Below are 10,986 nucleotides of genomic sequence, written 5' to 3'. Positions count from 1 at the left end.
TTCCTCATCCAGTGATAGCAAGTTCACAACACTTAGAAGTAACGGATAAATAATTTAAAAATTCATTTATACAATCGTATTTGCAGTTCTAATTAGGACGATATTAAAACTGCAAATATAACAGAAAATTACACGAAAACTATGATAATTATAATTAAGATTTGTACTCTTTATTGCAACAATATTTTGCTATTGATTTGTTTGATAGAAAACTATGCAATTGAAAGCATTAGGGCCTATGTGACTAAACCGTGATCTTCTCATCACTGTGATCGCGTAACGCGTCGTGACTTTTGTGGCATCTCCAATCAGCCACCGACTAGTAACTAATCCAGCGAACTAGTGAGCCAACTTGCTTAGTCAGTTGCCCAGTCGAGCAGTTGCAACTGAGTTGCATTCGCTGGCATCATTTTTAGCCTGAAATCGGAACACGTACGTCGGTGTAAATATATATAATTAAATCGCGATGGCGCTGGAGGCGCTCGTCACGGCTTTGGCTTGCCTCAGCACCACCACAAATGCCACGAGTAACTTGCCAGGAAAACACTTTTCCGTAATAATGAGAAACTCGGCGGAGCCCTTTCTGCTGGCTGAAAATGTGGGTATGGCCGTTGTTTCGAGACTCCATTTATTTTAGCATACCCTTCTTGTTTCAGGGTACTGCCAGTTGTCCTGTTAGCACTTTGGCTGGTTTAGCAGCACGGTGAGTCCTTTTAAAGGCTCTTAGACATTGTTTACATAATAGTATTACATTATTTAGTGTACAATTCATGACAGATGAGCTGCAATCTCTGAAAACAGAGCTTAATGAGCTACAGGGGCTCATTGAGGAGTATAAAAATCAGGGCACCGGAATGCCCATTTCAACCAGATTGTAAGTTAATAAAGGTAGAAAATAATTTATTATACGTCCAAGATCGAAATATCAAATTCTATGATTTTTAGACTTCGCCCATTGCCAGCAAGTGTGCAGACCTTTCCGTTGGCGCTGGCCACGCCCCCCGACGATACGCCCCGGAATTGCTACGATGAGAAGCACGGTCAGGTTAGGATCCGGATTGCTCCAGATGCGGAACCCTTCTTCGCGAGTTGCGATCAGAAAGTGAGAGATGGTGGCTGGATGGTGATCGCCTTTAGGTTCGATGGCAGCGAGGATTTCAATAAGGATTGGCAGAACTATAAGGCCGGATTTGGGGCTCTAAGCTCGGAGTTCTTCATCGGGTTGGATAAGCTGCATAGCTTGACCAACAGTGAGCACCACGAGTTGCTCATCATAATGAAGAAGAAAAGTGGAGAGGAGCGTTTCGCGCTGTACGATCACTTTAGTATTGGCAGTGAATCGGAAAAGTATCTTCTATATGTACTTGGTACCTACAGAGGTGATGCTGGGGATTCGCTGCGTTATCATGCGGGCAAGAAGTTCACCACTTTCGATCAGGATAACGACGATAATGGCCAGAACTGCGCCAGGACACACGCAGGAGCCTGGTGGTATGGAAGGGAGTGCTTCGAGAGGTGAGGAAAAGTACGCATATTAATTATCTATTCTAAGCCGCCGCCATCAATTCCTTGCAGCAACTTGTTTGGCACATTTCAGTCGAAGTACGGCCAGGAGATTGGCTATTTCAAGGGCATCCTGTGGAAGTCCTTCCTGCCAGGACCCACTGGCTCGCTCAGCTACGTCCGCATGCTCATCCGGCCGCTCAAGAAACAGTAGACGAAGCTATCTCAAATTCAATCACAAAGACTCCTCAGGCATAGAATACAATAAAGGTCGATTATTTAATAATTCAAGATACTTGTCGAATAATACGCCCATTGCTGCTCTGCTGGGATGATTGCAAACGGGTTTCAATTATTGCAATTAATTTATATATTTCGCATTAAGCGATGTTCAATTAATCGGTGTACAATACGCAACGCACACACACACAGACAAAAGCACAATGGGTGTGTGGGTGATGGGAAAATAATGCTGCTCATTAATGGCATATTATCATGAGAAATTTTCGTTCTGCTCATTTGCATACAAAGCGAACAAAAGGGAGGGACGGGTGGTGTTGCTAAGCAACGGAAGTTGTTTTCTCTAAAAATAAGCACACACACTGTGAAAACGAGCTGGTTTCCATATGCATTTCCCAATGCTAATGATATCGAACGGCCCGCACTGCGTATACGTAATAGCTGATAGAGAACGGGGCGTATGCGTAATGCGACTGTCATTGCCACCTAGCCCGCCATGCCGCCCCCTCATTCCTCTTCTTCTTCTTCTTGTGTAGCTTAAGAAATACGAGTATGGGAAAACTTTGACACCGAATGCCCGGAATAAATTTCATAAATTTCTGGCAGAGCAATTGAATGCGACGAGGAGGACTTTCGGGATAAAGACAGGGGCAAATAAGCTCCCGTGCAATTGTGTGCCAAATTCAATAAATAACAAGAAAAACTTGAGAAGCCTGTAGGCAGAACGACTATAATATACTCTAATTGTGATTAATATATATATATATATATATATATATATATATATATAATATTTAATTTAGTTGCAACTGCAAACATTTAGTTAATTTATTGCATATTTAGCTCTCACATTAATACACTTGCACGATAATATTTTTAAGAGAAATTGAAATGTTCCGGTTAAGTATTGTTGGGAAAATCCGAAGAAATGCCGTGGAACTTTTATTGGAATATGCAAAAAAGCTAGGCGCGACTATTTGAAATGTTTTCCATTTTCCAGCAAGTTTTAAGAAGCGGAAATAGACTGTTCTAGATCGTTAATATAGCCAACATATATACCCGGCTCATTGGCCGACATGATAGTAAATAAATTTGCCCACTCGAAACACCAAGAGCCCCGAACTTTTTGACAGAGTCTGAAAATATTAAACAAAGCGCACGATTCCGCAAAACTCAACTGACAATGAAATGTTGGCCGAGGGGTCCGGAGCTACTTCATCAACTTCTTCCACCTCAACTTCAACTAGCACTTGTTTGGCCTTTGTTTCGATTGTGTTTTCTTTTTTTATTCTTGTTTTCCTCCCGTTTGTGTTCTTGTGTTTTTTGAATTTTCATAAAACTTTTGCTCGTTTGCCGCTAATAAATTATTTTCGGGGCGCAAAAACTTTGGCCGTAGTCCGGCTGTCCTGTTGTCCGTGTGTCCTGGAGTCCCGGAGTCCCGGAGTCTACTGCTCAAAGCTGTCCGCAGAAGGGACATTCCTCTGGGGAAGGACTTCGATACCGATTCCACAAACTGCATATTGTCCTGGACCCAGGACATTACAATCCTCGTTCGCCGCTCGCCGTTGTTTGTTATTCCTATGTGTGCGCTTTGTTCATAAATAATTTGCGCCACAACTCAATTTCATGAGCGTAAATCACTGTGTGGTCACTTGGCACCACCAACCAACCAAACGAACCAACCAAACACCCACCCACCAGGATTTGACCCACCAATTTTGATCCGGCCCCAGCCAGCTCATTGTTTCACATCGCTTTCTTTTCAAATAATTCCCCATCTTGTTTCGGCATTATTTCCACGTTGCTTTCCTTGCCGCCCATTTACCATACAATTCCTTATTTATGTCCTGGCCAGCAAACTTTCCCTTCTCTTCATTGATGGAAAGACAGCCTTGCGACTTTGTTGTCTTATGTGTGTGCTGGGGGGTGTTAAATCAACACAAAGTTGCCGCAAACTTTTCAATTGGCTTGACAAATATAAAGAAATTTACAATATCGCTTACAGGGCGCAGAGAAAATGGGGACAAAGGACTCGGGTCACAGGACAATCAAATTCGAATGTCCAAGGCATGTGACTTTTTTGCGGCCATAATAGATGTTATTTTTCTCTTTGGCCTATTTAAATTCCCTTTATTATTAACAATATAACAAACTGATAGCCAGCGCTAGTTTCTCAATTTAAACACTATTAAATAGAATCATCTAAGATGCAATCCTACTATCTTCTGCAACACAAGACCAAAATCGTCACTTGATCGCTTGATTTCCTTTGGGAAAAGTTTACTTGGCTTTTCCGCCATTTCCATCCCCTCTCACCGAATCCTTAACCCTTAGAAGGTGGCTAAGTGTATGCAACACACCACCTTAATGCCCGCTACGCATTCCGCACATGAAGTTGCAATAAAAACAACATTACACTAAATTCTCATATTTCTCTGGCTTCTCGCCCGGTTTTCCTTCCAGCTTGTTTATTTCCAGCCCAAAAAAATGGGGTGAAAAAGCGGAAAATGGGGGCATGCTGGCTGATTTCCCCCTTCAGACCGGCAACAATAAATTGCAATTCCAAGTCACTTAAATTGCAACAAATAACAGGAGGCAGCTTGACAGCGAGAAAACGCAAACTGAACAGCAGCCCCGTGAGATGTCAACGTGTTAAGGGCTGACAAAAGGGCGAAGCGGCCCCAGAGGGGCGCTCAGGGGTTAAGGCAGTTTGTCCTCAGGGAATTCGCAGAAGGCTTTCATCTCGTTTATCATGATGTTTGGCCATTATACTGATTTCCTTTTCAAACAACTGCGATTTATGCGATTGCAGCAATACGTTTATTAGCTTCTCTGATATTTTAAGAGACCTCTAACCCAATACTTTTATGACAACTGGCATAACTATGTTACCTTTAAATTTATGCAGATTTGCTTAAGGGGGACTTAAAACTGCATTCTCTTTCTGATTTATCTTTAAAAAATTACAATCAGAAATACATTCTTGACCGTATCAAAATGTGATAGAGTTCTGCAGCGCGATGCTCTTTTCCACCCTTATTCATTATTCTTTTCAGCTTGTTGCCATTCCATTTGGTTTATGTTGTGCAATTGCTGTTGCCACTCACCAAAAAGGCAATAGCGAAATTCAGCAGTCAACAGAAAGTGTCAGCCCTGATGCATGGACCAGATTTGTCGGACAATGCCTTAGAAAACTTGGCTCTTATTGCATTTGGCCAAACTGTAACTTTTTTCGAGCGGCCGCTGACGCTGATTTATTTACATTAAGAATTATGCTGGCCAACCAAACAGGCAGCCCGCTGTATTATTTAAATAGACATAACTATAAAATTTTATTTAAATGTGCATTTGCTCTTAGCGACGGGAAACAAAAACGGAATGAAATGCATTAAAAATGCATTTACAGCGAACCGCAAATGGCGGCAGGTGTGGTCAGGTGGCCGGGGTCAGTTGGGGTCACAGGGGCGAGCAGTGGGCGTGGCTTAGCCAACATGCCACGTAAAAACGAGTGAAAAATACGACAAAAAGAAACCTCAGATATGTGCCAATAGCAAAAGCAAAAATGCTCAAAAGGGATTAGCATATGAAATAAGTAAGTGCAGTCAGCGAAACAATTTAATACATAAACCTTTAATCTTGCAAGGCAATTTTATTTAGCTTTGCTTGCTTTCGAAATTTGAGCATTTAATGTTAAAAATTATATGTATAAAGGAACCCCATCTTTCAACAATAGTAATTATTTTTCCCTTTTATGGTTAAATTAGTATATTTCCGCCGAGTGGAGCCGAGATTAGTATGTTTCCTCCATAAACACAGTTTGTTCAGGTATTTAATGAATTCGATTTAATTTGTTTTCCAGCTAAATATTGTTCATAAATAAATAAATGTTCAACTGTTGGCCGTTTTTTGTGTAGTTTCCATTTAGCCAGCGAAGCCTGAAAGTTGGCTTCAATTAGTTGACGGATCAACTGGAACTAACCCCGACTTTTCCCCTTCGTTCTCTTTATTTTCTTTTATTTTTTCTGTTCTGTTCTTTTATTTTTTTGTTGCTATTTTTCTCTCTTTGGCCGGAGTGGCCTCTTAATTAAAACGAAATGTTCACAGCCGCTTGGGCAATTCAGTTAGTTTCAATCTTCCCGCTCACCTGGATGTATGTATGTACGTACATCCTCCCGATTTCCCCCGATCCAAGTGCCATATATAACTCATAACGATTCGGTCAGCAGGATAGCCAAAGAGAAGAACAGAAATGGCAAACAGAAAGCCGAAAAAATTGGTCAGGCCAATGGCTAAGCAGTCTGTGCCAAAACCCCCCCCCCAAAAAAAAAATCCTCAAAAAAGAAATGCAACTTTATGCGTGCGCTGCAAACAAAAAAAAAAAAAAAAAGAGGATAAATTGGGGGAAACTGGGAAAAGAATGCGGGGGATTCCCATTTTTTGTGCACTCGGCGAGGGCAAAAAGCTAAACAATGACAGCTGCAGCTGACGCGATGGGTTTGGCCAAAAAGGGGGCTTCCCCGGCATTTACTTACGGTCGAACGCACTTCATCTGGAAACCATAAAATTGAAAAATGCTGCTGCGAACAAGGCAAAAGAGCGAGGCCATGGCAATGGCGATGATGATGGCTCACCAAGTGGGGTTAACGCAGGGGGTTCGGAGGGTTATGGCGTCTGTGGGGGTTGCCCCGATTCGTCACCCCACCCCCTGCGCTCACCACCACACCGCTGAGGTTAGGGTTCCTACTCCGGGTTTGGTTTTAAACCGCACAAAAGTCATTTGAGCGCCGTCGTTAACATGTCACACACACAAGTCCACAAACACACAATCACACACAGACACTTGCAAGCCGGCAAACAATGCACTTGCCTCAGTGATGGCACCGTGAGTGATGAGAGTGTGTTTGTGTAGCAAGGACTTTGTGAAATAAAGACGATGGACTTAAATTTTATGAAACATAATGATAGCATTTAGTAAAGAGTCTCTTAAATGGCAAATTGATGGAACTTTCTCCTCTTGATAACTCTTTAAACGTCTAATTATTCGTATGTGCTAATAGAGTGTCTTTTGTGCTCCCTATGTACTTTGGTATTGCCATCACTAGCGCATATATTCCACGTTTTACCGCTGGCCAACAATGCGGCCAGCATCATGGCCATCATTGCCATCTCCATCGTCATCATCATCGCAATCATCAGCAGCAGTTGGCCTTTACTTTTGGCTTAAACTGCTCCTTCTCCTGTGACTGTTGCCCCCCAACAGCTCCCCTATTAACCCCCTTGTTAGACCCTCTTTTTTAACCCCCTTAGAAAGGCAACCGCAAAATGCGCGGTCCACATGTCCGTTTGGTTCACTTTTCATTTGGCGATCGCCCGCCCGCTTTTCTATGCCCCCCATTTTTTTTCTTTATTTTTTTTTTTTTAAGTTTAACCCTTGGTTTGTGGATATGTGCTCACATATGACTTTGTTCATTTCGTTTGTTTTACAATAACAACAAGTGGGTGGTGGTTGGAGGTTGTGGGGAATGGTGCTGAAAAGTGCGCTCATAATTAAAATGTTTGGCAAAAAAAAAGACAAAAAAACAAAAAAAAAAAAATTTGAAAATGGGCAAGTGGAAGAATAAGCGGTGGCCAAATAGGAAATGAAAGAAAGAAAACGTTTGCCAGCTAAATGAAATGTTAACGGCAAACGGCAAATGTTAATGGCAGCCATTTCTCTCCCGTTCTATCATCATCTTTTTCTTGCCCCTTTCCACTTTCTCCTTTCCTTCCACCCTTTATAACCATTTTTCTTTATTCCTTTTTTTCTTTTAGCCCGCAGCTTTTGCGGACAATGAAGAATTCCAGTTTATTATCTACCGACAGGCGAAATGGCTTTGAAATTACCAAATTCGAAAGGGTTAAAACGGTGGTTGAAACAGTGAAATTTGAAATAGTGATTAGAGGTTTCTTATGTGTAATTAAAGGAAATTTCTGTTCAATACGCTCCGTGAAATATGAAATCTGAATCCAGTTTTCCTCGGTGTGAAAGTGAAAAGTCACCTTAGATTTTCCCAGCATTTTCCCACTCGCACAGCTATGCACATACCAATTTTCCCAGCGAGCGCTGGAAAATACAATTGTATGTTCTATTACGCAGGGATTTCGCTGCTTGTTGTTGTTGCTTTGTGAGCATTTTTACATTTGTCGACTATGCGAGCGCGTAATTAATTTCCCGCTGCTATTATTTGCATTGCAATCACGGCAACAACAAAAAACTAGCCACGACAATGCGAGCCGTTGGCATTTTTAATTACTTGCATGAGAATTAATTATGAAAATGGCGACGAAGGGAGGAAATGCGGAAAAGGCAGAGCAAATTGCTAAGCGGTGGAAAGCATAGAGGACAACCAGAGGACTGTGAAAAGCGGGGTTATAAATGCCAATTCAAAGATCAGTTAATTTAAAGCCGCCCGTTAAACGTTTGTTGTTATGTTTTACTAAGCAAAAGCACAAAGCTAAGAAAACTGAACATAATTGCCTGAATATGGAATGCCATACATCGTTGAGCTCGTAATTAAATTTCCAATCAAACTGTGTTCAAACATGGATATTCAAATTTTTTGCCATTTTTTTTTAGCCAAGTTATGGTGGGAACCCTTCGAAAATAAATACGCATTTTATAAATAATTAAGGTAATTAAGGTTTTAAAGTAAAAGCTTCACAAATTTTTATTTATAATTATAGGGGCGGTAAATGAAGTAGTAATTGTTCAAAGGATAACGCTTTAATTCGATTGCGTATGCAGATTGTAAAGTAGTCGACTGAAATTCTAAAAAATTCAGATCTAAGGAACATTTTGACCTGCCATATGAGAACTGTCAAAACAATACTTCTTTATTGAGACGTTACAAAGTGAGCTAGTAAGAAATCGTAGCTGTCACAGAAAAAAACCTGTCTAAATTTTTTGATTCTTGATGGCCGGTTATACAGCGCGTCTGAAGAAGGTCCTGATCGTGACAGCGCCACTGTGGTTCAAAGCACTCATTAAGATCCTGCGTCTATTCGTGCGAAAGAAGCTGCGCGAGCGAGTGTTCACTGTATCGGTGCCTCAATTGGCGCTGCCCCTTCACTTGGGTGGCACGCTGGAGGTCGATCACGACACATCGTTGCTCAGCTGACGCCAATCGATGATGAATCGTGAGGACAAGCTGCTGGCCAATATCATGGATGTGAGCGATGGATCCGGATCCAGTTCAGAAACTGGATCAGAAATTGTGTCCAACAGTCAAAAAGCCAGGATAATCAGCGCCGTCCACCAGTTGGGCGATAATAATACCGCGGACAACAACAGAACCATCACGTACGCCACCACAGCCTCTGGAGCAGCTAACGGCGCCACCACCAATGGGGGCAGACAGTTTTTGAACCCGCCCAGCAGCTCCTCATCCGACATGAGTATCGATGATAGTCTCGATGGTCAGGAGGGCGATTCCAAGTCCATTCATCAGATTGTCCAGATGATAAAGCAGGGCGGACTCCGTGGTCTGTTTGAGGAGTACGCGGTCATTCGGAATAGGCCGCCCGAGGGCACCTTCTGGCATTCGAGGTAGGTCAAATGAAATCTTCATTCTAGATCTATGATAATTAACGTTCCTATATTCTCGCAGAATGCATGCCAATCTGACCAAGAATCGCTTCGCAGACGTCCTCTGCTACGATCAAAATCGAGTGGTTCTGACACACGAAGACGGCGACGAGGCGTCGGATTACATAAATGCGAACTTCGTCGATGGCTACAAAGAAAATAGTGCCTATATAACAACTCAAGGTAAGCGATGATGACACACTTAATCATATGTATAAACTATATGCTAATGGAGTTAACTCCGCCAGGTCCATTACCAAACACATGCAAGGACTTTTGGCGCATGATCTGGGAACAACATTGTTTACTTATAGTGATGACGATGCGCGTGGTGGAGCGCGGATGTGTGAAATGCGTCCAGTACTGGGAGCCGACTGAAGAAGGTTCCTTAGAGTTTGGCGACTACCATGTGCGAACAATTAGCGTTGAGTGCAACGAGGGCTACATGGTTACCTCGTTAGAATTGAGAAACATAAAGGTGAAGCTCTCTTTATAGTACAACGATAGCGAATATTATTAGAATCACTTTGTCATTTCGCCAACAGACAGACGAAGTTCGCAATGTCTCACACTGGCAGTTCACCAGCTGGCCGGACTATGGCATTCCCAGCTCGGCCATGACCATGCTGAACTTCGTGCAGAAGGTGCGTGAGAAGCAGGCGCAGGTCCTCGAAGGACTGGTCGACACCTGGGCGGGTCATCCCCTTGGACCGCCCATTGTGGTGCACTGCAGTGCAGGCATTGGACGCTCAGGTGAGTCGCCAACATTGTAGACAATCCACGCCAGATTGACCGACTACCAAAAACTCTACACAGGTACATTCATCACCCTGGCCACTTGCATATCGCGCCTGGAGGACGTGGGCACGGTGGACATACGTGGAACCGTTGAAAAGATCCGCTCGCAGCGAGCCCACTGTTTTCAGATGCCCGAACAGTACGTGTTCTGCCACCTGGCCCTCATCGAATACGCATATTCGCGTGGAATGCTAAAGCCGGCCGATCTGGCTGGCTTCTATCAGCATGAACCGGACTTGGAGTAGGCTAATACTACCAACACAGTCCTTGGACCGGAAAATGGACGAGGAACCAACTTGAATACAGAATAATTTTATGCTTTACCATTGCAAATTGGATTTGCAACTTTCTTCGACTAGATGTTGGTCTTGATGTGATATAATATGATATATATGATACGAGAGAAACGATGGGGAGCACAAATAGATCCAGAGACACGGAGAGCGAGATGAAGTTGTGGGGAGTAGAGTAACCAATTTACGTTAATCTTTTATTTTTTTAAATATTAATACATACCAAGCAAAAATTGGTATACATAAATTAAATTTAAAGTATGTGAAAAACAAATAGCAAAAAATTTAGAAACAAAACCAGCAACATTAGCAAAACAAACAGCAAAGAGTTCTTAACTGAAGAATAATTTCTTGGATTTCTGGTACCAGGCGATCATAATCATTAGCATGTCGGGCATAACTTAAAAAATAATCGCCTGAATATGGAATGTTATGCCTCGTTGAGCTCGTAATTAAATTTCCAATCAAACTGTTTTCAAATATGAAAATTCTATTTTTTGTCAATTTTTTGCAAATTTTGATGATGTT

General features: G+C 42.3%; 3 protein-coding genes across 3 annotated transcripts; all 3 read left to right on the top strand.

Annotated features, from left to right (window-relative positions):
* Window positions 1-353: 353 nt before the first annotated feature.
* Window positions 354-1,794, top strand: LOC6740057 (ryncolin-2). Its single transcript, XM_016180846.2, has 5 exons — window positions 354-598; window positions 657-703; window positions 761-874; window positions 946-1,515; window positions 1,576-1,794. Exons 1-5 carry the CDS (start codon window positions 467-469, stop codon window positions 1,715-1,717), a joined length of 1,005 nt encoding a protein of 334 aa, XP_016038720.1. The 5' UTR covers window positions 354-466; the 3' UTR covers window positions 1,718-1,794.
* Window positions 1,795-8,696: 6,902 nt separating this feature from the next.
* Window positions 8,697-8,900, top strand: LOC123327359 (tyrosine-protein phosphatase non-receptor type 9-like). Its single transcript, XM_044923649.1, has one exon. The coding sequence runs from the start codon at window positions 8,697-8,699 to the stop codon at window positions 8,898-8,900; it is 204 nt and encodes a 67-aa protein (XP_044779584.1).
* A 9-nt stretch (window positions 8,901-8,909) lies between these two features.
* On the top strand, window positions 8,910-10,755 carry LOC120285316 (tyrosine-protein phosphatase non-receptor type 9-like). Its single transcript, XM_039297205.2, has 5 exons — window positions 8,910-9,328; window positions 9,390-9,550; window positions 9,616-9,845; window positions 9,913-10,120; window positions 10,184-10,755. The coding sequence occupies exons 1-5, from the start codon at window positions 8,910-8,912 to the stop codon at window positions 10,408-10,410; spliced, it is 1,245 nt and encodes a 414-aa protein (XP_039153139.1). The 3' UTR covers window positions 10,411-10,755.
* Window positions 10,756-10,986: the final 231 nt, after the last annotated feature.

The sequence above is a fragment of the Drosophila simulans genome, chromosome X (genome assembly GCF_016746395.2).
Source record: "Drosophila simulans strain w501 chromosome X, Prin_Dsim_3.1, whole genome shotgun sequence".
Lineage (NCBI taxonomy): Eukaryota > Metazoa > Arthropoda > Insecta > Diptera > Drosophilidae > Drosophila > Drosophila simulans.
The sequence above is the reverse complement of the archived record's forward strand: the minus strand, read 5'-3'. Positions and strand labels throughout refer to the sequence as shown.

What these genes read in the sequence shown, in the direction of transcription:
- LOC120285316 (XM_039297205.2), top strand. Translation starts at nt 8,910, where the DNA reads ATGATGAATCGTGAGGACAAGCTGCTGGCCAATATCATGGATGTGAGC. An exon ending in TGCCTATATAACAACTCAAG is followed by an intron (nt 9,551 to 9,615) that starts GTAAGCGATGAT and finishes TAACTCCGCCAG; the next exon opens with GTCCATTACCAAACACATGC. An exon ending in TGCAGGCATTGGACGCTCAG is followed by an intron (nt 10,121 to 10,183) that starts GTGAGTCGCCAA and finishes AACTCTACACAG; the next exon opens with GTACATTCATCACCCTGGCC.
- LOC6740057 (XM_016180846.2), top strand. Translation starts at nt 467, where the DNA reads ATGGCGCTGGAGGCGCTCGTCACGGCTTTGGCTTGCCTCAGCACCACC. An exon ending in CCTTTCTGCTGGCTGAAAAT is followed by an intron (nt 599 to 656) that starts GTGGGTATGGCC and finishes TTCTTGTTTCAG; the next exon opens with GGTACTGCCAGTTGTCCTGT. An exon ending in GGAAGGGAGTGCTTCGAGAG is followed by an intron (nt 1,516 to 1,575) that starts GTGAGGAAAAGT and finishes AATTCCTTGCAG; the next exon opens with CAACTTGTTTGGCACATTTC.
- LOC123327359 (XM_044923649.1), top strand. Translation starts at nt 8,697, where the DNA reads ATGGCCGGTTATACAGCGCGTCTGAAGAAGGTCCTGATCGTGACAGCG.